At 47.0% G+C, this 27,500-nt stretch overlaps 1 protein-coding gene across 1 annotated transcript in view; it reads left to right on the top strand.

Annotated features, from left to right (window-relative positions):
* LOC115185796 (sodium/hydrogen exchanger 9B2-like) overlaps positions 1 to 27,500 on the top strand; it is a 53,207-nt gene that overhangs the window by 19,415 nt on the left and 6,292 nt on the right. The window contains exons 7-8 of the mRNA XM_029745805.1: positions 1,273 to 1,379; positions 26,010 to 26,159. Of these exons, the coding sequence (XP_029601665.1) occupies positions 1,273 to 1,379; positions 26,010 to 26,159 (257 nt within the window). The remainder of the gene's footprint in view (positions 1 to 1,272; positions 1,380 to 26,009; positions 26,160 to 27,500) is intronic.

Below are 27,500 nucleotides of genomic sequence, written 5' to 3' on the forward strand. Positions count from 1 at the left end.
TCTCCCCATCCAGGTTCCCGTTGGTATAACCTGTCTGTCTCCCCCTACAGGTTTTAGTTGGTATAACCTGTCTGTCTCCCCCTACAAGTTTTAGTTGGTATAACCTGTCTGTTTCCCCCTACAGGTTCTAGTTGGTTTAACCTGTCTGTCTCACCCTACAGGTTCTAGTTGGTATAACCTGTCTGTCTCCCCATACAAGTTTTAGTTGGTTTAACCTGTCTGTCTCCCCCTACAGGTTCTAGTTGGTATAACCTGTCTGTCTCCCCCTACAAGTTTTGTTGGTATAACCTGTCTGTCTCCCCCTACAAGTTTTAGTTGGTATAACCTGTCTGTCTCCCCCTACACGTTTTAGTTGGTATAACCTGTCAGTCTCCCCCTACAGGTTCTAGTTGGTATAACCTGTCAGTCTCCCCCTACAGGTTTTAGTTGGTTTAACCTGTCTGTCTCCCCCTACAGGTTCTAGTTGGTATAACCTGTCTGTCTCCCCCTACAGGTTTTAGTTGGTATAACCTGTCTGTCTCCCCCTGCAGGTTCTAGTTGGTATAACCTGTCTGTCTCCCCCTACAAGTTCTAGTTGGTTTAACCTGTCTGTCTCCCCCTACAGGTTCTAGTTGGTATAACCTGTCTGTCTTCCCCTACAAGTTTTAGTTGGTATAACCTGTCTGTCTCCCCCTACAAGTTTTAGTTGGTATAACCTGTCTGTTTCCCCCTACAGGTTCTAGTTGGTTTAACCTGTCTGTCTCCCCCTACAGGTTCTAGTTGGTATAAGCTGTCTGTCTCCCCCTACAGGTTTTAGTTGGTATAACCTGTCTGTCTCCCCCTACAGGTTCTAGTTGGTATAACCTGTCTGTCGCCCCCTACAGGTTCTAGTTGGTATTACCTGTCTGTCTCCCCCATCCAGGTTCTAGTTGGTATAACCTAACTGTTTCCCCCTACAGGTTCTAGTTGGTATAACCTGTCTGTTTCCCCCTACAGGTTCTAGTTGGTTTAACCTGTCTGTCTCCCCCTACAGGTTCTAGTTGGTTTAACCTGTCTGTCTCCCCCGACAAGTTATAGTTGGTATAACCTGTCTGTTTCCCCCTACAGGTTCTAGTTGGTATAACCTAACTGTTTCCCCCTCCAGGTTCTAGTTGGTATAACCTAACTGTTTCCCCCTCCAGGTTCTAGTTGGTATAAGCTGTCTGTCTCCCCTTACAGGTTTTAGTTGGTTTAACCTAACTGTTTCCCCCTACAGGTTCTAGTTGGTATAACCCAACTGTTTCCCCCATCCAGGTTCTAGTTGGTATAATCTGGGTCGGGGGGTGCTGGAGGTGGGAGGAGGAACAATCGTAGGAATCATTCTTGGATTCTTCCTCCGTTTTTTCCCCAGCAGAGACCAGGTAAGACCCTCACTTTGTGTGTGTCTCTCTCTCTCTGTGGATGTGTGGGTTGTTGCGAGCGAGGGTGGGTATGTGCTTCACTCATTTACATTACCAGTTAACACACACCCTCCATTCACATGTATAAACGTTACAAAACAACAACAAATGCCAGCAAAACAGCCAGTCTCAGTGGTAGACCTATAGCTGGTAGAGCCAGTCTCAGTGGTAGACCTATAGCTGGTAGAGCCAGTCTCAGTGGTAGACCTATAGCTATAGAGCCAGTCTCAGTGGTAGACCTATAGCTATAGAGCCAGTCTCAGTGGTAGACCTATAGCTGGTAGAGCCAGTCTCAGTGGAAGACCTATAGCTGGTAGAGCCAGTCTCAGTGGTAGACCTATAGCTATAGAGCCAGTCTCAGTGGTAGACCTATAGCTCTAGAGCCAGTCTCAGTGGTAGACCTATAGCTGGTAGAGCCAGTCTCAGTGGTAGACCTATAGCTGGTAGAGCCAGTCTTAGTGGTAGACCTATAGCTATAGAGCCAGTCTCAGTGGTAGACCTATAGCTGGTAGAGCCAGTCTCAGTGGTAGACCTATAGCTATAGAGCCAGTCTCAGTGGTAGACCTATAGCTGGTAGAGCCAGTCTCAGTGGTAGACCTATAGCTGGTAGAGCCAGTCTCAGTGGTAGACCTATAGCTATAGAGCCAGTCTCAGTGGTAGACCTATAGCTGGTAGAGCCAGTCTCAGTGGTAGACCTATAGCTATAGAGCCAGTCTCAGTGGTAGACCTATAGCTTGTAGAGCCAGTCTCAGTGGTAGACCTATAGCTGGTAGAGCCAGTCTAAGTGGTAGAACTATAGCTATAGAGCCAGTCTCAGTGGTAGACCTATAGCTATAGAGCCAGTCTCAGTGGTAGGCCTATAGCTGGTAGAGCCAGTCTCAGTGGTAGGCCTATAGCTATAGAGCCAGTCTCAGTGGTAGACCTATAGCTATAGAGCCAGTCTCAGTGGTAGACCTATAGCTGGTAGAGCCAGTCTCAGTGGTAGACCTATAGCTATAGAGCCAGTCTTAGTGGTAGACCTATAGCTGGTAGAGCCAGTCTCAGTGGTAGACCTATAGCTATAGAGCCAGTCTCAGTGGTAGACCTATAGCTATAGAGCCAGTCTCAGTGGTAGGCATATAGCTATAGAGACAGTCTCATTGGTAGACCTATAGCTGGTAGAGCCAGTCTCAGTGGTAGACCTATAGCTATAGAGCCAGTCTCAGTGGTAGACCTATAGCTGGTAGAGCCAGTCTCAGTGGTAGACCTATAGCTGGTAGAGCCAGTCTCAGTGGTAGACCTATAGCTATAGAGCCAGTCTTAGTGGTAGACCTATAGATGGTAGAGCCAGTCTCAGTGGTAGACCTATAGCTGGTAGAGCCAGTCTCAGTGGTAGACCTATAGCTGGTAGAGCCAGTCTCAGTGGTAGACCTATAGCTATAGAGCCAGTCTCAGTGGTAGACCTATAGCTATAGAGCCAGTCTCAGTGGTAGGCCTATAGCTATAGAGACAGTCTCATTGGTAGACCTATAGCTGGTAGAGCCAGTCTCAGTGGTAGACCTATAGCTATGGAGCCACTCTCAGTGGTAGACCTATAGCTGGTAGAGCCAATCTCAGTGGTAGACCTATAGCTGGTAGAGCCAGTCTCAGTGGTAGACCTATAGCTGGTAGAGCCAGTCTCAGTGGTAGACCTATAGCTGGTAGAGCCAGTCTCAGTGGTAGACCTATAGCTATAGAGCCAGTCTCAGTGGTAGACCTATAGCTGGTAGAGCCAGTCTCAGTGGTAGACCTATAGCTGGTAGAGCCAGTCTCAGTGGTAGACCTATAGCTATAGAGCCAGTCTCAGTGGTAGACCTATAGCTATAGAGCCAATCTCAGTGGTAGACCTATAGCTATAGAGCCAGTCTCAGTGATAGACCTATAGCTGTTAGAGCCAGTCTCAGTGGTAGACCTATAGCTGGTAGAGCCGGTCTCAGTGGTAGACCTATAGCTATAGAGCCAGTCTCAGTGGTAGACCTATAGCTATAGAGCCAGTCTCAGTGGTAGACCTATAGCTATAGAGCCAGTCTCAGTGGTAGACCTATAGCTGGTAGAGCCAGTCTCAGTGGTAGACCTATAGCTGGTAGAGCCAGTCTCAGTGGTAGACCTATAGCTGGTAGAGCCAGTCTCAGTGGTAGACCTATAGCTATAGAGCCAGTCTCAGTGGTAGACCTATAGCTGGTAGAGACAGTCTCAGTGGTAGACCTATAGCTGGTAGAGCCAGTCTCAGTGGTAGACCTATAGCTATAGAGCCAGTCTCAGTGGTAGACCTATAGCTATAGAGCCAGTCTCAGTGGTAGACCTATAGCTATAGAGCCAGTCTCAGTGGTAGACCTATAGTTGGTCGAGACAGTCTCAGTGGTAGGCCTATAGCTGGTAGAGGCAGTCTCAGTGGTAGGCCTATAGCTGGTAGAGCCAGTCTCAGTGGAAGACCTATAGCTGGTAGAGCCAGTCTCAGTGGAAGACCTATAGCTGGTAGAGCCAGTGTCAGTGGTAGACCTATAGCTGGTAGAGCCAGTCTCAGTGGTAGACCTATAGCTGGTAGAGCCAGTCTCAGTGGTAGACTTATAGCTATAGAGCCAGTCTCAGTGGTAGACCTATAGCTATAGAGCCAATCTCAGTGGTAGACCTATAGCTATAGAGCCAGTCTCAGTGATAGACCTATAGCTGTTAGAGCCAGTCTCAGTGGTAGACCTATAGCTGGTAGAGCCGGTCTCAGTGGTAGACCTATAGCTATAGAGCCAGTCTCAGTGGTAGACCTATAGCTATAGAGCCAGTCTCAGTGGTAGACCTATAGCTATAGAGCCAGTCTCAGTGGTAGACCTATAGCTGGTAGAGCCAGTCTCAGTGGTAGACCTATAGCTGGTAGAGCCAGTCTCAGTGGTAGACCTATAGCTATAGAGCCAGTCTCAGTGGTAGACCTATAGCTGGTCGAGACAGTCTCAGTGGTAGGCCTATAGCTGGTAGAGCCAGTCTCAGTGGTAGGCCTATAGCTGGTAGAGCCAGTCTCAGTGGTAGGCCTGTAGCTGGTAGAGCCAGTCTCAGTGGTTGGCCTATAGCTATAGAGCCAGTCTCAGTGGTAGACCTATAGCTGGTAGAGCCAAACTCAGTGGTAGACCTATAGCTGGTAGAGCCAGTCTCAGTGGTAGACCTATAGCTGGTAGAGCCAGTCTCAGTGGTAGGCCTATAGCTGGTAGAGCCAGTCTCAGTGGTAGGCCTATAGCTGGTAGAGCCAGTCTCAGTGGTAGACCTATAGCTGGTAGAGCCAGTCTCAGTGGTAGACCTATAGCTATAGAGCCAGTCTCAGTGGTAGACCTATAGCTATAGAGCCAGTCTCAGTGGTAGACCTATAGCTATAGAGCCAGTCTCAGTGATAGACCTATAGCTGGTAGAGCCAGTCTCAGTGGTAGACCTATAGCTATAGAGCCAGTCTCAGTGGTAGACCTATAGCTATAGAGCCAGTCTCAGTGGTAGACCTATAGCTATAGAGCCAGTCTCAGTGGTAGACCTATAGCTGGTAGAGCCAGTCTCAGTGGTAGACCTACAGCTGGTAGAGCCAGTCTCAGTGGTAGATCTATAGCTGGTAGAGCCAGTCTCAGTGGTAGACCTATAGCTATAGAGCCAGTCTCAGTGGTAGACCTATAGCTGGTAGAGCCAGTCTCAGTGGTAGACCTATAGCTATAGAGCCAGTCTCAGTGGTAGACCTATAGCTATAGAGATAGTCTCAGTGATAGACCTATAGCTGGTAGAGACAATCTCAGTGGTAGACCTATAGCTGGTAGAGCCAGTCTCAGTGGTAGGCCTATAGCTGGTAGAGCCAGTCTCAGTGGTAGGCCTATAGCTGGTAGAGCCAGTCTCAGTGGTAGACCTATAGCTGGTAGAGCCAGTCTCAGTGGTAGACCAATAGCTATAGAGCCAGTCTCAGTGGTAGACCTATAGCTATAGAGCCAGTCTCAGTGGTAGGCCTATAGCTGGTAGAGCCAGTCTCAGTGGTTGGCCTATAGCTGGTAGAGCCAGTCTCAGTGGTAGACCTATAGCTGGTAGAACCAGTCTCAGTGGTAGACCTATAGCTGGTAGAGCCAGTCTCATTGGTAGACCTATAGCTGGTAGAGCCAGTCTCAGTGGTAGACCTATAGCTGGTAGAGCCAATCTCAGTGGTAGACCTATAGCAATAGAGCCAGTCTCAGTGGTAGACCTATAGCTGGTAGAGCCAGTCTCAGTGGTAGACCTATAGCTGGTAGATCGAGTCTCAGTGGTAGACCTATAGCTGGTAGAGCCAGTCTCAGTGGAAGACCTATAGCTATAGAGCCAGTCTCAGTGGAAGACCTATAGCTGGTAGAGCCAGTCTCAGTGGTAGACCTATAGCTGGTAGAGCCAGTCTCAGTGATAGACCTATAGCTGGTAGAGCCAGTCTCAGTGGTAGGCCTATAGCTGGTAGAGCCAGTCTCAGTGGTAGACTTATAGCTATAGAGCCAGTCTCAGTGGTAGACCTATAGCTGGTAGAGCCATTCTCAGTGGAAGACCTATAGCTGGTAGAGCCAGTCTCAGTGGTAGACCTATAGCTATAGAGCCAGTCTCAGTGGTAGACCTATAGCGGTTAGAGCCAGTCTCAGTGGTAGACCTATAGCTGGTAGAGCTAGTCTCAGTGGTAGACCTATAGCTATAGAGCCAGTCTCAGTGGTAGACCTATAGCTGGTAGAGCCAGTCTCAGTGGTAGGCCTATAGCTGGTAGAGCCAGTCTCAGTGGTAGACCTATAGCTATAGAGCCAGTCTCAGTGGTAGACCTATAGCTGGTAGAGCCAGTCTCAGTGGTAGGCCTATAGCTATAGAGACAGTCTCATTGGTAGACCTATAGCTGGTAGAGCCAGTCTCAGTGGTAGACCTATAGCTGGTAGAGCCAGTCTCAGTGGTAGACCTATAGCTGGTAGAGCCAGTCTCAGTGGTAGACCTATAGCTGGTAGAGCCAGTCTCAGTGGTAGACCTATAGCTGGTAGAGCCAGTCTCAGTGGTAGACCTATAGCTGGTAGAGCCAGTCTCAGTGGTAGGGCCTATAGCTGGTAGAGCCAGTCTATTAGCCCAGTCTCATGGGTAGACCTATAGCTGGTAGAGCCAGTCTCAGTGGTAGACCTATAGCTATAGAGCCAGTCTCAGTGGTAGACCTATAGCTGGTAGAGACAGTCTCAGTGGTAGACCTATAGCTGGTAGAGACAGTCTCAGTGGTAGACCTATAGCTATAGAGCCAGTCTCAGTGGTAGACCTATAGCTATAGAGCCAGTCTCAGTGATAGACCTATAGCTGGTAGAGACAATCTCAGTGGTAGACCTATAGCTGGTAGAGCCAGTCTCAGTGGTAGGCCTATAGCTGGTAGAGCCAGTCTCAGTGGTAGGCCTACAGCTGGTAGAGCCAGTCTCAGTGGTAGAACTATAGCTGGTAGAGCCAGTCTCAGTGGTAGACCAATAGCTATAGAGCCAGTCTCAGTGGTAGACCTATAGCTATAGAGCCAGTCTCAGTGGTAGGCCTATAGCTGGTAGAGCCAGTCTCATTGGTAGACCTATAGCTGGTAGAGCCAGTCTCAGTGGTAGACCTATAGCTGGTAGAGCCAATCTCAGTGGTAGACCTATAGCTATAGAGCCAGTCTCAGTGGTAGACCTATAGCTGGTAGAGCCAGTCTCAGTGGAAGACCTATAGCTGGTAGAGCCAGTCTCAGTGGTAGACCTATAGCTGGTAGAGCCAGTCTCAGTGGTAGGCCTGTAGCTGGTAGAGCCAGTCTCAGTGGTAGGCCTATAGCTATAGAGCCAGTCTCAATGGTAGGCCTATAGCTATAGAGCCAGTATCAGTGGAAGACCTATAGCTGGTAGAGCCAGTCTCAGTGGTAGACCTATAGCTTGTAGAGCCAGTCTCAGTGGTAGACCTATAGCTATAGAGCCAGTCTCAGTGGTAGACCTATAGCTGGTAGAGCCAGTCTCAGTGGTAGGCTTATAGATGGTAGAGCCAGTCTCAGTGGTAGACCTATAGCTGGTAGAGCCAGTCTCAGTGGTAGACCTATAGCTGGTAGAGCCAGTCTCAGTGGTAGACCTATAGCTATAGAGCCAGTCTCAGTGGTAGGCCTATAGCTGGTAGAGCCAGTCTCAGTGGTAGACCTATAGCTGGTAGAGCCAGTCTCAGTGGTAGACCTATAGCTGGTAGAGCCCGTCTCAGTGGTAGACCTATAGCTATAGAGCCAGTCTCAGTGGTAGACCTATAGCTGTTAGAGCCAATCTCAGTGGTAGACCTATAGCTGGTAGAGCCAGTCTCAGTGGTAGACCTATAGCTGGTAGAGCCAGTCTCAGTGGTAGACCTATAGCTGTTAGAGAAAGTCTCAGTGGTAGACCTATAGCTGGTAGAGCCAGTCTCAGTGGTAGAGCTATAGCTGGTAGAGCCAGTCTCAGTGGTAGACCTATAGCTATAGAGCCAGTCTCAGTGGTAGACCTATAGCTATAGAGCCAGTCTCAGTGGTAGACCTATAGCTGGTAGAGCCAGTCTCAGTGGTAGACCTATAGCTGGTAGAGCCAGTCTCAGTCGTAGACCTATAGCTGGTAGAGCCAGTCTCAGTGGTAGACCTATAGCTATAGAGCCAGTCTCAGTGGTAGACCTATAGCTATAGAGCCAGTCTCAGTGGTAGACCTATAGCTATAGAGCCAGTCTCAGTGGTAGACCTATAGCTGGTAGAGCCAGTCTCAGTGGTAGACCTATAGCTATAGAGCCAGTCTCAGCGGTAGACCTATAGCTATAGATCCAGTCTCAGTGGTAGACCTATAGCTGGTAGAGCCAGTCTCAGTGGTAGACCTATAGCTATAGAGCCAGTCTCAGTGGTAGACCTATAGCTGGTAGAGCCAGTCTCAGTGGTAGACCTATAGCTATAGAGCCAGTCTCAGTGGTAGACCTATAGCTGTTAGAGCCAGTCTCAGTGGTAGGCCTATAGCTGGTAGAGCCAGTCTCAGTGGTAGACCTATAGCTGGTATATCCAATCTCAGTGGTAGACCTATAGCTGTTAGAGCCAGTCTCAGTGGTAGACCTATAGCTATAGAGCCAGTCTCAGTGGTAGACCTATAGCTGGTAGAGCCAGTCTCAGTGGTTGACCTATAGCTATAGAGCCAGTCTCAGTGGTAGACCTATAGCTATAGAGCCAGTCTCAGTGGTAGACCTATAGCTATAGAGCCAGTCTCAGTGGTAGGCCTATAGCTATAGAGCCAGTCTCAGTGGTAGACCTATAGCTGGTAGAGCCAGTCTCAGTGGTAGACCTATAGCTGGTAGAGCCAGTCTCAGTGGTAGACCTATAGCTGGTAGAGCCAGTCTCAGTGGTAGACCTATAGCTGGTAGAGCCAGTCTCAGTGGTAGACCTATAGCTATAGAGACAGTCTCAGTGGTAGACCTATAGCTATAGAGCCAGTCTCAGTGGTAGACCTATAGCTATAGAGCCAGTCTCAGTGGTAGACCTATAGCTGGTAGAGCCAGTCTCAGTGGTAGACCTATAGCTGGTAGAGCCTGTCTCAGTGGTAGACCTATAGCTGGTAGAGCCAGTCTCAGTGGTAGACCTATAGCTATAGAGCCAGTCTCAGTGGTAGACCTATAGCTGGTAGAGACAGTCTCAGTGGTAGACCTATAGCTGGTAGAGCCAGTCTCAGTGGTAGACCTATAGCTGGTAGAGCCAGTCTCAGTGGTAGACCTATAGCTATAGAGCCAGTCTCAGTGGTAGACCTATAGCTATAGAGCCAGTCTCAGTGGTAGACCTATAGCTATAGAGCCAGTCTCAGTGATAGACCTATAGCTGTTAGAGCCAGTCTCAGTGGTAGACCTATAGCTGTTAGAGCCAGTCTCAGTGGTAGACCTATAGCTGGTAGAGCCAGTCTCAGTGGTAGACCTATAGCTATAGAGCCAGTCTCAGTGGTAGACCTATAGCTATAGAGCCAGTCTCAGTGGTAGATCTATAGCTATAGAGCCAGTCTCAGTGGTAGACCTATAGCGGGTAGAGCCAGTCTCAGTGGTAGGCCTATAGCTGGTAGAGCCAGTCTCAGTGGTAGACCTATAGCTATAGAGACAGTCTCAGTGGTAGACCTATAGCTATAGAGCCAGTCTCAGTGGTAGACCTATAGCTATAGAGCCAGTCTCAGTGGTAGACCTATAGCTGGTAGAGCCAGTCTCAGTGGTAGAGCTATAGCTGGTAGAGCCTTTCTCAGTGGTAGACCTATAGCTGGTAGAGCCAGTCTCAGTGGTAGACCTATAGCTATAGAACCAGTCTCAGTGATAGACCTACAGCTGTTAGAGCCAGTCTCAGTGGTAGACCTATAGCTGGTAGAGCCAGTCTCAGTGGTAGACCTATAGCTATAGAGCCAGTCTCAGTGGTAGACTTATAGCTATAGAGCCAGTCTCAGTGGTAGACCTATAGCTATAGAGCCAGTCTCAGTGGTAGACCTATAGCTGGTAGAGCCAGTCTCAGTGGTAGACCTATAGCTGGTAGAGCCAGTCTCAGTGGTAGACCTATAGCTGGTAGAGCCAGTCTCAGTGGTAGACCTATAGCTGGTAGAGCCAGTCTCAGTGGTAGACCTATAGCTGGTAGAGCCAGTCTCAGTGGTAGACCTATAGCTGGTAGAGATAGTCTCAGTGGTAGACCTATAGCTATAGAGCCAGTCTCAGTGGTAGACCTATAGCTATAGAGCCAGTCTCAGTGGTAGACCAATAGCTGGTAGAGCCAGTCTCAGTGTAGGCCTATAGCTGGTAGAGCCAGTCTCAGAGGTAGACCTATAGCTATAGAGCCAGTCTCAGTGGTAGACCTATAGCTATTGAGCCAGTCTCAGTGGTAGACCTATAGCTGGTAGAGCCAGTCTCAGTGGTAGACCTATATCTATAGAGCCAGTCTCAGCGGTAGACCTATAGCTATAGATCCAGTCTCAGTGGTAGACCTATAGCTGGTAGAGCCAGTCTCAGTGGTAGACCTATAGCTATAGAGCCAGTCTCAGTGTTAGACCTATAGCTGGTAGAGCCAGTCTCAGTGGTACACCTATAGCTGGTAGAGCCAGTCTCAGTGGTAGACCTATAGCTATAGAGTTAGTCTCAGTGGTAGACCTATAGCTGGTAGAGCCAATCTCAGTGGTAGACCTATAGCTGGTAGAGCCAGTCTCAGTGGTAGACCTATAGCTATAGAGTCAGTCTGTGGTAGACCTATAGCTGGTAGAGCCAGTCTCAGTGGTAGACCTATAGCTATAGAGCCAGTCTCAGTGGTAGACCTATAGCTGGTAGAGCCAGTCTCAGTGGTAGACCTATAGCTGGTAGAGCCAGTCTCAGTGGTTGGCCTATAGCTGGTAGAGCCAGTCTCAGTGGTAGACCTATAGCTGGTAGAACCAGTCTCAGTGGTAGGCCTATAGCTGGTAGAGCCAGTCTCAGTGGTAGACCTATAGCTATAGAGCCAGTCTCAGTGGTAGACCTATAGCTATAGAGCCAGTCTCAGTGGTAGACCTATAGCTGGTAGAGCCAGTCTCAGTGGTAGACCTATAGCTATAGAGCCAGTCTCAGTGGTAGACCTATAGCTGTTAGAGCCAGTCTCAGTGGTAGGCCTATAGCTGGTAGAGCCAGTCTCAGTGGTAGACCTATAGCTGGTATATCCAGTCTCAGTGGTAGACCTATAGCTGGTAGAGCCAGTCTCAGTGGTAGACCTATAGCTATAGAGCCAGTCTCAGTGGTAGACCTATAGCTATAGAGCCAGTCTCAGTGGTAGACCTATAGCTGGTAGAGCCAGTCTCAGTGGTAGACCTATAGCTATAGAGCCAGTCTCAGTGGTAGACCTATAGCTGGTAGAGCCAGTCTCAGTGGTTGACCTATAGCTATAGAGCCAGTCTCAGTGGTAGACCTATAGCTATAGAGCCAGTCTCAGTGGTAGACCTATAGCTATAGAGCCAATCTCAGTGGTAGGCCTATAGCTATAGAGCCAGTCTCAGTGGTAGACCTATAGCTGGTAGAGCCAGTCTCAGTGGTAGACCTATAGCTGGTAGAGCCAGTCTCAGTGGTAGACCTATAGCTGGTAGAGCCAGTCTCAGTGGTAGACCTATAGCTATAGAGCCAGTCTCAGTGGTAGACCTATAGCTGGTAGAGCCAGTCTCAGTGGTAGACCTATAGCTGGTAGAGCCAGTCTCAGTGGTAGACCTATAGCTATAGAGCCAGTCTCAGTGGTAGACCTATAGCTGGTAGAGCCAGTCTCAGTGGTAGACCTATAGCTGGTAGAGCCAGTCTCAGTGGTAGACCTATAGCTGGTAGAGCCAATCTCAGTGGTAGGCCTATAGCTATAGAGCCAGTCTCAGTGGTAGACCTATACCTGGTAGAGCCAGTCTCAGTGGTAGACCTATAGCTATAGAGCCAGTCTCAGTGGTAGACCTATAGCTGGTAGAGCCAGTCTCAGTGGTAGACCTATAGCTATAGAGCCAGTCTCAGTGGTAGACCTATAGCTGTTAGAGCCAGTCTCAGTGGTAGGCCTATAGCTGGTAGAGCAAGTCTCAGTGGTAGACCTATAGCTGGTAGAGCCAGTCTCAGTGGTAGACCTATAGCTATAGAGCCAGTCTCAGTGGTAGACCTATAGCTGGTAGAGCCAGTCTCAGTGGTAGACCTATAGCTATAGAGCCAGTCTCAGTGGTAGACCTATAGCTGTTAGAGCCAGTCTCAGTGGTAGGCCTATAGCTGGTAGAGCAAGTCTCAGTGGTAGACCTATAGCTGGTAGAGCCAGTCTCAGTGGTAGGCCTATAGCTGGTAGAGCCAGTCTCAGTGGTAGGCCTATAGCTGGTAGAGCCAGTCTCAGTGGTAGACCTATAGCTGGTAGAACCAGTCTCAGTGGTAGGCCTATAGCTGGTAGAGCCAGTCTCAGTGGTAGACCTATAGCTATAGAGCCAGTCTCAGTGGTAGACCTATAGCTATAGAGCCAGTCTCAGTGGTAGACCTATAGCTGGTAGAGCCAGTCTCAGTGGTAGACCTATAGCTATAGAGCCAGTCTCAGTGGTAGACCTATAGCTGTTAGAGCCAGTCTCAGTGGTAGGCCTATAGCTGGTAGAGCCAGTCTCAGTGGTAGACCTATAGCTGGTATATCCAGTCTCAGTGGTAGACCTATAGCTGGTAGAGCCAGTCTCAGTGGTAGACCTATAGCTATAGAGCCAGTCTCAGTGGTAGACCTATAGCTATAGAGCCAGTCTCAGTGGTAGACCTATAGCTGGTAGAGCCAGTCTCAGTGGTAGACCTATAGCTATAGAGCCAGTCTCAGTGGTAGACCTATAGCTGGTAGAGCCAGTCTCAGTGGTTGACCTATAGCTATAGAGCCAGTCTCAGTGGTAGACCTATAGCTATAGAGCCAGTCTCAGTGGTAGACCTATAGCTATAGAGCCAATCTCAGTGGTAGGCCTATATCTATAGAGCCAGTCTCAGTGGTAGACCTATAGCTGGTAGAGCCAGTCTCAGTGGTAGACCTATAGCTGGTAGAGCCAGTCTCAGTGGTAGACCTATAGCTGGTAGAGCCAGTCTCAGTGGTAGACCTATAGCTATAGAGCCAGTCTCAGTGGTAGACCTATAGCTGGTAGAGCCAGTCTCAGTGGTAGACCTATAGCTGGTAGAGCCAGTCTCAGTGGTAGACCTATAGCTATAGAGCCAGTCTCAGTGGTAGACCTATAGCTGGTAGAGCCAGTCTCAGTGGTAGACCTATAGCTGGTAGAGCCAGTCTCAGTGGTAGACCTATAGCTGGTAGAGCCAATCTCAGTGGTAGGCCTATAGCTATAGAGCCAGTCTCAGTGGTAGACCTATACCTGGTAGAGCCAGTCTCAGTGGTAGACCTATAGCTATAGAGCCAGTCTCAGTGGTAGACCTATAGCTGGTAGAGCCAGTCTCAGTGGTAGACCTATAGCTATAGAGCCAGTCTCAGTGGTAGACCTATAGCTGTTAGAGCCAGTCTCAGTGGTAGGCCTATAGTTGGTAGAGCAAGTCTCAGTGGTAGACCTATAGCTGGTAGAGCCAGTCTCAGTGGTAGACCTATAGCTATAGAGCCAGTCTCAGTGGTAGACCTATAGCTGGTAGAGCCAGTCTCAGTGGTAGACCTATAGCTATAGAGCCAGTCTCAGTGGTAGACCTATAGCTGTTAGAGCCAGTCTCAGTGGTAGGCCTATAGCTGGTAGAGCAAGTCTCAGTGGTAGACCTATAGCTGGTAGAGCCAGTCTCAGTGGTAGGCCTATAGCTGGTAGAGCCAGTCTCAGTGGTAGGCCTATAGCTGGTAGAGCCAGTCTCAGTGGTAGACCTATAGCTGGTATATCCAGTCTCAGTGGTAGACCTATAGCTGGTAGAGCCAGTCTCAGTGGTAGACCTATAGCTATAGAGCCAGTCTCAGTGGTAGACCTATAGCTGGTAGAGCCAGTCTCAGTGGTTGACCTATAGCTATAGAGCCAGTCTCAGTGGTAGACCTATAGCTATAGAGCCAGTCTCAGTGGTAGACCTATAGCTATAGAGCCAGTCTCAGTGGTAGGCCTATAGCTATAGAGCCAGTCTCAGTGGTAGACCTATAGCTGGTAGAGCCAGTCTCAGTGGTAGACCTATAGCTGGTAGAGCCAGTCTCAGTGGTAGACCTTTAGCTATAGAGCCAGTCTCATTGGTAGACCTATAGCTGGTAGAGCCAGTCTCAGTGGTAGACCTATAGCTGGTAGAGCCAGTCTCAGTGGTAGACCTATAGCTGGTAGAGCCAGTCTCAGTGGTAGACCTATAGCTGTTAGAGCCAGTCTCAGTGGTAGACCTATAGCTGGTAGAGCCAGTCTCAGTAGTAGACCTATAGCTGGTAGAGCCAGTCTCAGTGGTAGACCTATAGCTATAGAGCCAGTCTAAGTGGTAGACCTATAGCTATAGAGCCAGTCTCAGTGGTAGACCTATAGCTATAGATCCAGTCTCAGTGATAGACCTATAGCTGTTAGAGCCAGTCTCAGTGGTAGACCTATAGCTGGTAGAGCCAGTCTCAGTGGTAGACCTATAGCTATAGAGCCAGTCTCAGTGGTAGACCTATAGCTATAGAGCCAGTCTCAGTGGTAGACCTATAGCTATAGAGCCAGTCTCAGTGGTAGACCTATAGCTATAGAGCCAGTCTCAGTGGTAGACCTATAGCTGGTAGAGCCAGTCTCAGTGGTAGGCCTATAGCTGGTAGAGCCAGTCTCAGTGGTAGGCCTATAGCTGGTAGAGCCAGTCTCAGTGGTAGACCTATAGCTGGTAGAGCCAGTCTCAGTGGTAGATCTATAGCTATGGAGCCAGTCTCAGTGGTAGACCTATAGCTATAGAGCCAGTCTCAGTGGTAGGCCTATAGCTGGTAGAGCCAGTCTCAGTGGTAGACCTATAGCTGGTAGAGCCAATCTCAGTGGTAGACCTATAGCTATAGAGCCAGTCTCAGTGGTAGACCTATAGCTGGTAGAGCCAGTCTCAGTGGTAGACCTATAGCTGGTAGAGCCAGTCTCAGTGGTAGACCTATAGCTGGTAGAGCCAGTCTCAGTGGTAGACCTATAGCTGGTAGAGCCAGTCTCAGTGGTAGGCCTATAGCTGGTAGAGCCAGTCTCAGTGGTAGACCTATAGCTGGTAGAGCCAGTCTCAGTGGTAGACCTATAGCTGGTAGAGCCAGTCTCAGTGGTAGACCTATAGCTGGTAGAGCCAGTCTCAGTGGTAGACCTATAGCTATAGAGCCAGTCTCAGTGGTAGACCTATAGCTATAGAGCCAGTCTCAGTGGTAGACCTATAGCTATAGAGCCAGTCTCAGTGGTAGACCTATAGCTATAGAGCCAGTCTCAGTGGTAGACCTATAGCTATAGAGCCAGTCTCAGTGGTAGACCTATAGCTGGTAGAGCCAGTCTCAGTGGAAGACCTATAGCTATAGAGCCAGTCTCAGTGGTAGACCTATAGCTATAGAGCCAGTCTCAGTGGTAGACCTATAGCTATAGAGCCAGTCTCAGTGGTAGACCTATAGCTGTTAGAGCCAGTCTCAGTGGTAGGCCTATAGCTGGTAGAGCAAGTCTCAGTGGTAGACCTATAGCTGGTAGAGCCAGTCTCAGTGGTAGGCCTATAGCTGGTAGAGCCAGTCTCAGTGGTAGGCCTATAGCTGGTAGAGCCAGTCTCAGTGGTAGACCTATAGCTGGTATATCCAGTCTCAGTGGTAGACCTATAGCTGGTAGAGCCAGTCTCAGTGGTAGACCTATAGCTATAGAGCCAGTCTCAGTGGTAGACCTATAGCTGGTAGAGCCAGTCTCAGTGGTTGACCTATAGCTATAGAGCCAGTCTCAGTGGTAGACCTATAGCTATAGAGCCAGTCTCAGTGGTAGACCTATAGCTATAGAGCCAGTCTCAGTGGTAGGCCTATAGCTATAGAGCCAGTCTCAGTGGTAGACCTATAGCTGGTAGAGCCAGTCTCAGTGGTAGACCTATAGCTGGTAGAGCCAGTCTCAGTGGTAGACCTTTAGCTATAGAGCCAGTCTCATTGGTAGACCTATAGCTGGTAGAGCCAGTCTCAGTGGTAGACCTATAGCTGGTAGAGCCAGTCTCAGTGGTAGACCTATAGCTGGTAGAGCCAGTCTCAGTGGTAGACCTATAGCTGTTAGAGCCAGTCTCAGTGGTAGACCTATAGCTGGTAGAGCCAGTCTCAGTAGTAGACCTATAGCTGGTAGAGCCAGTCTCAGTGGTAGACCTATAGCTATAGAGCCAGTCTAAGTGGTAGACCTATAGCTATAGAGCCAGTCTCAGTGGTAGACCTATAGCTATAGATCCAGTCTCAGTGATAGACCTATAGCTGTTAGAGCCAGTCTCAGTGGTAGACCTATAGCTGGTAGAGCCAGTCTCAGTGGTAGACCTATAGCTATAGAGCCAGTCTCAGTGGTAGACCTATAGCTATAGAGCCAGTCTCAGTGGTAGACCTATAGCTATAGAGCCAGTCTCAGTGGTAGACCTATAGCTATAGAGCCAGTCTCAGTGGTAGACCTATAGCTGGTAGAGCCAGTCTCAGTGGTAGGCCTATAGCTGGTAGAGCCAGTCTCAGTGGTAGGCCTATAGCTGGTAGAGCCAGTCTCAGTGGTAGACCTATAGCTGGTAGAGCCAGTCTCAGTGGTAGATCTATAGCTATGGAGCCAGTCTCAGTGGTAGACCTATAGCTATAGAGCCAGTCTCAGTGGTAGGCCTATAGCTGGTAGAGCCAGTCTCAGTGGTAGACCTATAGCTGGTAGAGCCAATCTCAGTGGTAGACCTATAGCTATAGAGCCAGTCTCAGTGGTAGACCTATAGCTGGTAGAGCCAGTCTCAGTGGTAGACCTATAGCTGGTAGAGCCAGTCTCAGTGGTAGACCTATAGCTGGTAGAGCCAGTCTCAGTGGTAGACCTATAGCTGGTAGAGCCAGTCTCAGTGGTAGACCTATAGCTGGTAGAGCCAGTCTCAGTGGTAGACCTATAGCTGGTAGAGCCAGTCTCAGTGGTAGACCTATAGCTGGTAGAGCCAGTCTCAGTGGTAGACCTATAGCTGGTAGAGCCAGTCTCAGTGGTAGACCTATAGCTATAGAGCCAGTCTCAGTGGTAGACCTATAGCTATAGAGCCAGTCTCAGTGGTAGACCTATAGCTATAGAGCCAGTCTCAGTGGTAGACCTATAGCTATAGAGCCAGTCTCAGTGGTAGACCTATAGCTATAGAGCCAGTCTCAGTGGTAGACCTATAGCTGGTAGAGCCAGTCTCAGTGGAAGACCTATAGCTATAGAGCCAGTCTCAGTGGTAGACCTATAGCTATAGAGCCAGTCTCAGTGGTAGACCTATAGCTATAGAGCCAGTCTCAGTGGTAGACCTATAGCTGGTAGAGCCAGTCTCAGTGGTAGACCTATAGCTGGTAGAGCCAGTCTCAATGGTAGACCTATAGCTGGTAGAGCCAGTCTCAGTGGTAGACCTATAGCTGGTAGAGCCAGTCTCATTGGTAGACCTATAGCTGGTAGAGCCAGTCTCAGTGGTAGGCCTATAGCTATAGAGCCAGTCTCAGTGGTAGACCTATAGCTATAGAGCCAGTCTCAGTGGTAGACCTATAGCTATAGAGCCAGTCTCAGTGGTAGACCTATAGCTATAGAGCCAGTCTCAGTGGTAGACCTATAGCTGTAGAGCCAGTCTCAGTGGTAGACCTATAGCTGGTAGAGCCAGTCTCAGTGGTAGACCTATAGCTATAGAGCCAGTCTCAGTGGTAGACCTATAGCTGGTAGAGCCAGTCTCAGTGGTAGACCTATAGCTATAGAGCCAGTCTCAGTGGTAGACCTATAGCTGGTAGACCCAGTCTCAGTGGTAGACCTATAGCTGGTAGAGCCAGTCTCAGTGGTAGGCCTATAGCTGGTAGAGCCAGTCTCAGTGGTAGACCTATAGCTATAGAGCCAGTCTCAGTGGTAGACCTATAGCTGGTAGAGCCAGTCTCAGTGGTAGACCTATAGCTATAGAGCCAGTCTCAGTGATAGACCTATAGCTGGTAGAGCCAGTCTCAGTGGTAGACCTATAGCTGGTAGCACAATATTTTTTTTCTTCTTCAAATTCCAGGTGTAAAATGGTGCTTTTTAATCCCATGATGTACACTCACCGGACAGTTTATTAGGTACACAAATGTAGTACAGGGTTGAACCCCCCCTTTGCCTCCAGAACAGCTTGAATTCTTTGGCGCGTGGATTCTACAAGGTGTCGGGAACGTTCCACAGGGATCTTGGTCCATGTTGGCATGAAGGGATAATGCAGTTGCTACAGACTGCACGGTGGCACATTCATGCTGCCAACAGCCTGTTCCATCTCATCTCAACGACGATCTATTCAAATCAAATTTTCAAATCAAATTTATTTATATAGCCCTTTGTACATCAGCTGATATCTCAAAGTGCTGTACAGAAACCCAGCCTAAAACCCCAAACAGCAAGCAATGCATGTGAAAGAAGCACAGTGGCTAGGAAAAACTACCTAGGAAAAACTCCCTAGAAAGGCCAAAACCTAGGAAGAAACCTAGAGAGGAACCAGGCTATGAGGGGTGGCCAGTCCTCTTCTGGCTGTGCTGGGTGGAGATTATAACAGAACATGGTCTATTGGCTTTGATCACCATCAATGTTTAGACACGCCGTGGCGTTCAATCGTTGCTCAACTGGTATCAAGGGACCTAATGTGTACCAGGAAAACACCAGGCACCAGGCAGGATGGGTAGATGGACTCATGCCATAAAAATCCCAGACACCGTACGTGCGTGAAAAGCCCAGGATAATGTTCAGTGGTAATGGATGTGGCGCGCCTAGCACCGACCGATTATTCCACACTCAGTCACCTCAGGTCACTCGTTTTGTCCATTCTAACGTTCCATAGAACAGTAGCTGAATGCCTTGATGCCTGTCTGCCTGCTATGTATAGCAAGCCACGGCCACGTCACTCACTGTCTGTAGGAGCGATCCATTTTTCGTGAACGGGGCGGTGTACCTAATAAACTGGCTAGGAGGTGTGTATTTGAAATTCCCTGCCATTTAAGAAGGTTTTTGGAGTTGTCAGAGTCAAATAATTTAAGACAATTTGTGATTGATGGGTTCAATTTCTACAGGATTTTGGGGGCCAGCACAGAATTTTTTTTAATGAATTCTATGAAATGTATGCATTCACTACTGTAAGTCGCTCTGGATAAGAGCGTCTGCTAAATGACTAAAATGTAAATGTAAATGTAGTTGCGAAATATGATCTGATCTGCGTACTTTATCTGTAAGGCTATGTTTACACAGGCAGACCAATTCTGATTTTTTTTGGACTAATCAGATCAGCTCTGGGGAAAAAAAGGTCTCGATGTGAACAGATCTGATGTGAATAAAATACCTGATGTGATTGGTCGAATAGAAATAAGAAATACCACAGCCTTAGAGACTTTACGGCAAACCGCCCCAGATGAGTTTATAGTGGTGAAATGGTATTTACTTTTCTGAGATCTAAACTTTATCTGAAGAGATGATTACTTTGTGTTTTTTTCCCATAGTCCTTCATGTTCTAGCAGGCTTTGTTGTAGCTCCTGTTCTGTTGGGGAGATTACCTGAGTATACAAAACACAATACAAAAACACTAAGAACACCTGCTCTTTCCATGATAGACTGACCAGGTGAATCCAGGTGAAAGCTATGATCCCTTATTGATGTTCACTTGTTAAATCCACTTCAATCAGTGTAGATGAAGGGGAGGAGACGGGTTAAAGAAGGATTTTTAAAGCTTTGAGACAATTGAGACATGGATTGTGTTTGTGGGCCATTCAGAGGGTGAATGGGAAAGACTAAATATTTAAGTGCCTTTGAACAGGGTTTGGTAGTAGGTGCCAGGTGCACCGGTTTGAGTGTCGCTGCTGGGTTTTACATGATCAACAGTTTCCTGTGTGTATCAAGAATGGTCCACCACCCAAAGGACATCCAGCCAACTTAACACAACTGTGGGAAGCACTGGAGTCAACATGGGCCAGCATCCCTGGAGTCAACATGGGCCAGCATCCCTGGAGTCAACATGAGCCAGCATCCCTGGAGTCAACATGGGCCAACATCCCTGGAGTCAACATGGGCCAGCATCCCTGGAGTCAACATGGGCCAGCATCCCTGGAGTCAACATGGGCCAGCATCCCTGGAGTCAACATGAGCCAGCATCCCTGGAGTCAACATGGGCCAACATCCCTGGAGTCAACATGGGCCAGCATCCCTGGAGTCAACATGGGCCAGCATCCCTGGAGTCAACATGGACCAGCATCCCTGGAGTCAACATGGGCCAGCATCCCTGGAGTCAATATGGACCAGCATCCCTGGAGTCAACATGGGACAGCATCCCTGGAGTCAACATGGGCCAGCATCCCTGGAGTCAATATGGACCAGCATCCCTGGAGTCAACATGGGACAGCATCCCTGGAGTCAACATGGGCCAGCATCCCTGGAGTCAACATGGGCCAGCATCCCTGGAGTCAACATGGGCCAGCATCCCTGGAGTCAACATGGGCCAGCATCCCTGGAGTCAACATGGGCCAGCATCCCTGGAGTCAATATGGACCAGCATCCCTGGAGTCAACATGGACCAGCATCCCTGGAGTCAACATGGGCCAGCATCCCTGGAGTCAACATGAGCCAGCATCCCTGGAGTCAACATGGGCCAGCATCCCTGTGGAACGCTTTCAACACCTTGTAGAGTCCATGACCCGACTAGTTGAGGCTGTTCTGGGGGCAAGAGGAGGAGGAGGAACTCAATATGAGGAAGTCGTTCTCAGTGTAAAATAAACTATATTTCTTTGTCTTCTGGTCCAAGACATTTGTTTACATTCAAATTAATTATATTAATTTATGAATGAATGAAATTAATAATATCGTAGGCCTTGCCCGCTATACCACTTTAAAGGAGGTTTAATAACATACCTTCATGCCATGTGGAATCAAAGGCTTTTTAAAAGTCTGTAAAACAGGAAAATACACTGGGTGCACAAAAAATTAGGAACACCTTCCTAATATTGACTGCCCTTTTGAACAGCCCCCCCCCCCCCAAAAAAAAAAAGAACAGCAGCGATGACTCAAACCTGGCACCTACACTGGCAGACTTACCATTTAGCCTCAGACCTCACATCATCTATGGGCCTCATGAGATGGGCCTAATACATAGATAATTAAAGAATCAAAATCTGGCTGTTTAAGCTATAGATAACTGGGAGGTTTCTCATGGAAACAAATATTAGCTTTTTGGTTTTAATTTAAGGTTAGGGTGAGGCATGAGGTTAGCAGTGTGGTTAGGGCAGTCCTTCTCAAATAGTGGGGCGCGCCCCCCTGGGGGGGCTCGGAGCGATGCCAGGGGGGGCGTGTGACCCCGGGGAACATGCTTTTTTTTGCCGCGTAGTAGTTTTTTTTTTTAACCGAACAAGAGCACAGAGCAGGAGATATGAAGTGCAGATAACAAACCCTTAAGAGACACCATGGAAACATATTTAACAGGGATGAGAAGAAAGGCGGAGAGAGACGGAGATAATGAGACAAACGTAAGTCTCCCGAAAGCTAAGACGAGGAAATATGACGAAGCGTATGTAGCGCTTGGCTTCACTGTGACTACGGTGGGAGACGAGGAAAGACCGGTATGTTTACTGTGTCTAAAAATGTTGGCAGCGGACAGCGTGAAGCCAAATAAATTAAGGCGTCACTTAAAGACATTACACCACAATCACGCTGATAAGCCGCTTGAGTTTTTTCAGCGAAAACGTGCCGAATATTGTCAACAATCGTCCCGCTTTGTGAATGTAAACCAGCGAGCACTGTTAGCATCATATAAGGTGGCGTACGACCAAATTGCTCAGTGCAAAAAAACCCACTCCATAGCAGAGGAGCTGATACTGCCTGCAGCATTAGACATGGTCTCTGTCATGCTGGATGACGCAAGTGCTGCAAAAATAAAAACGATCCCTCTGTCCAATGACACTGTCGCCAGACGTATAAATGACATTGCTAACGATATTAAAGAACAGCTGGTAGATAAACTCAAAGACAAACGTTTTGCCTTACAGTTCGATGAAGCAACTGACAGCAACAAAGACTGTTTATCGCTTATGTACGTTTTGACATGACAAACTCCCTGTGTGAGGATCTACTTTTTTGTAAATATGTCAGAGACAGAGCCACAGCTGAAGAGCTATTCAAAATGCTGGACTGCTTCCTGACTGAGAATTGGCTAAAGTGGGAGAACTGCATTGGTGTTTGCAGTGATGGTGCACAGACCATGGCAGGGATGAGAAAAGGACTTGGGGCACTCATCAAGAAGGCCTCACCTAATGCTGAGTGGACACACTGTGTTATACACAGAGAAGCACTGGCATCAAGGCACCTTTCCTCTGAATTAAGTGAGGTTATGACTGACATTGTAGGTGTAGTCCATTGTATAAAGACCAGACCACTAAAAACAAGAGTCTTCTCTGCTATCTGTGAGGAGATGGGAGCTGAACATCAAGCTGTGCTGTTTCACAGTGAAGCAAGGTGGCTGTCACGAGGAAAAGTCTTGTCCCGAGTTTTTGAGCAGATAAGAATGTTTTTGGAGCAGGAGCACAAGTATGACATCACAGAAAAATGTAGTGATGAGAACTTCCTGGCAAAACTGGCCTACCTGAGTGACATATTTGGAAAGCTAAATGAACTAAATCTACAGCTTCGAGGGAAAGATAAACACCTCCCTCAGGTCACAGACAAGATCAGCTCTTTCACTCGAAAGCTTGCAATGTGGGGCAGGCGACTTGATGAAGGAAATACTGATTCATTCCAGAACCTGCATGAATTTGTTGACACTACTGACTATGATGCCACCTCAGTGATTCCATATATTAAGGAGCATATTTCATCACTGATGGGATTCTTTAAAAAGTACTTCCCTGAAAACAGTTCCCAATATGACTGGGTGAGAGATCCTTTCAATGCACCAGCTCCAACTGGTTTCAGCTCTGCAGAGGAGGACCAGTTCATTGATATGACGTCTGACTCCACATTGAGACTGAGGTTCACATCCCAGACACTGAGTGAATTCTGGCTGAGTGTAGAGAGGCAGTATCCACTCTTAGGGCAGAGGACCATTCTTCTTCCTTTTGCAACATCTTATCTTTGTGAGACTGGCTTCTCTGCTGTTGCTGCACTGAAGACCAAGTACAGGTCCCAGCTAAACATTGAGCAGGAGCTGAGAGTTGCAGTATCATGCTTCAAACCCGCTTCGAAAAGCTGTGCTCTGCAAAACGTCCTCATTGTAGCCATTAATCCTGACTTCCTCATTTTGATTTTAAAAAAATCAGCACAAATTGTTTTATTGATTTTTGTTTTATAGGTCAAAATGTTTCATATATTGTGCTCCTGAGTTAATGTTGCTGATCAATTTGAATTTATTATTATTTATTGATTATATTTAATTTTATTTTTCAGTATCAAATGGTCAAAAAATGTTTACAGTTTAAATAAGGGTTTAGTTTTTTTTTTTAATTTCAGGCAAATTGATGCACTTGAAGTCTTTTCTGCTACAAAAAAAACAATGTTAATAAAGTTATTCTTTGTTGTAAGTTGATCTATATTTCTTTCTTTTTTCTTTTTCTTTAATGTTAATAAGGATACAATGTTATGCAGAGGTGTACTTATAACAATTTTATAGACAAATGATACTATTTACAGTCGCGGCGGAGAGTTGGGGGGGGGCGCAAAATGTTTACTTCTTCCTAGGGGGGGCGTAACAGAAAATAATTGAGAAGCACTGGGTTAGGGTGAGGCATGAGGTTAGCAGTGTTTCTTGTCCATTTATATTTGGTTGGGATGGAGGGTAGAGTTTATTACTGTTTTTAAACATAGGGATGGGGGTAGAGTTTATTACTGGTTTTAAACATAGGGATGGGGGTAGAGTTTATTACTCGTTTTAAACATAGGGATGGGGGTAGAGTTTAATACTGGTTTTAAACATAGGGATGGGGGTAGAGTTTATTACTGGTTTTAAACATAGGGATGGGGGTAGAGTTTATTACTGGTTTTAAACTTAGGAATGGGGGTAGAGTTTATTACTGGTTTTAAACATAGGGATGGGGGTAGAGTTTATTACTGGTTTTAAACATAGTGATGGGGGTAGAGTTTATTACTGGTTTTAAACATAGGGAGGGGGGCAGAGTTTATTACTGGTTTTAAACATAGTGATGGGGATTTATTTCTGGTTTTAAACATAGGGATGGGGGTAGAGTTTATTACTGGTTTTAAACATAGGGATGGGGGTAGAGTTTATTACTGGTTTTAAACATAGGGATGGGGGTAGAGTTTATTACTGGTTTTAAACATAGGGATGGGGGTAGAGTTTATTACTGGTTTTAAACATAGGGATGGGGTAGAGTTTATTACTGGTTTTAAACATAGGGATGGGGGTTTATTTCTGGTTTTTAACATAGGGATGGGGGTTGAGTTTATTACTGGTTTTAAACATAGGGATGGGGGTAGAGTTTATTACTGGTTTTAAACATAGGGATGGGGGTATAGTTTATTACTGGTTTTAAACATAGGGATGTGGGTAGAGTTTATTACTGGTTTTAAACATAGGGATGGGGTAGAGTTTATTACTGGTTTTAAACATAGGGATGGGGGTAGCGTTTATTACTGGTTTTAAACATAGCGATGGGGGTAGAGTTTATTACTGGTTTTAAACATAGGGATGGGGGTTTATTTCTGGTTTTAAACATAGGGATGGGGGTAGAGTTTATTACTGGTTTTAAACATAGGGATAGGGGTAGAGTTTAATACTGGTTTTAAACATAGGGATGGGGGTAGAGTTTATTACTGGTTTTAAACATAGGGATGGGGGTAGAGTTTAATACTGGTTTTAAACATAGGGATGGGGTAGAGTTTATTACTGGTTTTAAACATAGGGATGGGGTAGAGTTTATTACTGGTTTTAAACATAGGGATGGGGGTTTATTTCTGGTTTTAAACATAGGGATGGGGTAGAGTTTATTACTGGTTTTAAACATAGGAATGGGGGTAGAGTTTATTACTGGTTTTAAACATAGGGATGGGGGTAGAGTTTATTACTGGTTTTAAACATAGCGATGGGGGTAGAGTTTATTACTGGTTTTAAACATAGAAATGGGGGTAGAGTTTATTACTGGTTTTAAACTTAGGGATGGGTGTAGAGTTTATTACTGGTTTTAAACACAGAGGAGGTTTATCAGATTTCTTTCAGAAACAGTCTATTTTGGTCTGACAATGAGAGTTGTGGTTTGATTTTCTTCTAGCTCCATATCTGTTATGACATATTCTACTATACTGTTTCCTAGTGCAGAGCAATATGTAAATCCTTCGTCCTGCCATTAACTTTGTACTGACCCAGGCTGTTACAGAGCTGGAGTACTTGCTTCCCACTGTTGTTGACAAAAATTGCCTCTCTCTCTCTCTCTCTCTCTCTCTCCATCCCCCACCTCTCCCTCTTTCTCTCCCTCCTCTCCCTCTCTCTCCCCCTCCCTCTCCTCTCTCTCCTTCTCTCCTCTCTCTCTCCTTCTCTCGCCCCCTCCTTCTCCCCCCTCTCCTCTCCTCTCTCTCCTCTCTCTCTTTCTCTCTCCCTCTCCACCTACCTCTACTCTCTCTCCTTCTCTCTCTCTCTCCCCCTCCCTCTCCTTCTCTCCCCCTCCCGCTCCTTCTCTCCCCCTCCCTCTCCTTCTCTCCCCCTCCCTCTCTCTCCCTCCTTTCCCTCTCTCTCCCCCTCCCTTTCCTCCCTCTCCTTTCTCTCTCCCCCTCCCTCTCCTCTCTCTCTCCCACCTCTCTCTCTCCATCCCCCATCTCTCCCTCTTTCTCTCCCTCTTTTCTCTCTCTCTCTCCCTCCCTCTCCTCTCTCTCCTCTCTCTCCTTTCCCTCTCTCTCCCTCCTCTCCCCCTCTCTCTCCTCCTCTCTCTGTCTCTCTCTCTCTCTCCCCCTCCCTCTCTTCTCTCTCCCCCTCCCTCTCTTCTCTCTCCCCCTCCCTCTCTCTCCCTCCTCTCCCCCTCTCCCTCCTCCTCTCTCTGTCTCCTCTCTCTGTCTCTAGGAGGATGTGGTATTGAGGAGGAGTGCGATGTTGCTGGGTCTGTCTGTGTTTACTGTGTTTGGAAGTCGAGTGGTTGGTTTCCCGGGAGCTGGAGGACTCTGTACTCTGGTCATGGCCTTCCTAGCTGCGCTGGGCTGGGGGACAGAGAAGGTGTGTTTATAAAGTATTTAGAATGTCTTTATGAAGTTTTAACATGTTTATAAAGCATCTATCTTGTTCTTAACTGACTTGCCTAGTTAAATGAGGTTCAATCTATGTCGACACCCCTTCAAAGGAGTGGATTCAGCTATTTCAGCCACACCCGTTGCTGACAGGTGTAGAAAATCGAGCACACAGCCATGCAATCTCCATAGACAAACATTGGCAGTAGAACGGCCCGTATTGAAAAGCTCAGTCACTTTCAACGTGGCACCGTCATAGGATGCCACCTTTCCAACAAGTCAGTTCGTCAAATTTCTGCCCTGCTAGAGCTGCTCCCCGGTCAACTGTAAGAGCTGTTATTGTGAAGTGGAAACGTCTAGGAGCAACAACGGCTCAGCCGCGAAGTGGTAGGACGACTATGTAACTACAGCTGTAATGTCATTATGTCATCCTATATAACTACAGCTGTAATGTCATTATGTCATCCTATATAACTACAGCTATAATGTCATTATGTCATCCTATATAACTACAGCTGTAATGTCATCCTATATAACTACAGCTGTAATGTCATTATGTCATCCTATATAACTACAGCTGTAATGTCATTATGTCATCCTATATAACTACAGCTGTAATGTCATTATGTCATCCTATATAACTACAGCTATAATGTCATTATGTCATCCTATATAACTACAGCTGTAATGTCATTATGTCATCCTATATAACTACAGCTGTAATGTCATTATGTCATCCTATATAACTACAGCTGTAATGTCATTATGTCATCCTATATAACTACAACTATAATGTCATTATGTCATCCTATATAACTACAGCTGTAATGTCATCCTATATAACTACAGCTATAATGTCATTATGTCATCCTATATAACTACAGCTGTAATGTCATTATGTCATCCTATATAACTACAGCTGTAATGTCATTATGTCATCCTATATAACTAGAGCTGTAATGTCATCCTATATAACTACAGCTGTAATGTCATCCTATATAGCTACAGCTGTAATGTCATCCTATATAACTACAGCTGTAATGTCATTATGTCATCCTATATAACTACAGCTATAATGTCATTATGTCATCCTGTATAACTACAGCTGTAATGTCATCCTATATAACTACAGCTGTAATGTCATCCTATATAGCTACAGCTGTAATGTCATCCTATATAACTACAGCTGTAATGTCATCCTATATAGCTACAGCTGTAATGTCATCCTATATAACTACAGCTGTAATGTCATTATGTCATCCTACATAACTACAGCTGTAATGTCATTATGTCATCCTATATAACTACAGCTGTAATGTCATTATGTCAT

This window comes from Salmo trutta, unplaced genomic scaffold, assembly GCF_901001165.1.
Source record: "Salmo trutta unplaced genomic scaffold, fSalTru1.1, whole genome shotgun sequence".
NCBI lineage: Eukaryota > Metazoa > Chordata > Actinopteri > Salmoniformes > Salmonidae > Salmo > Salmo trutta.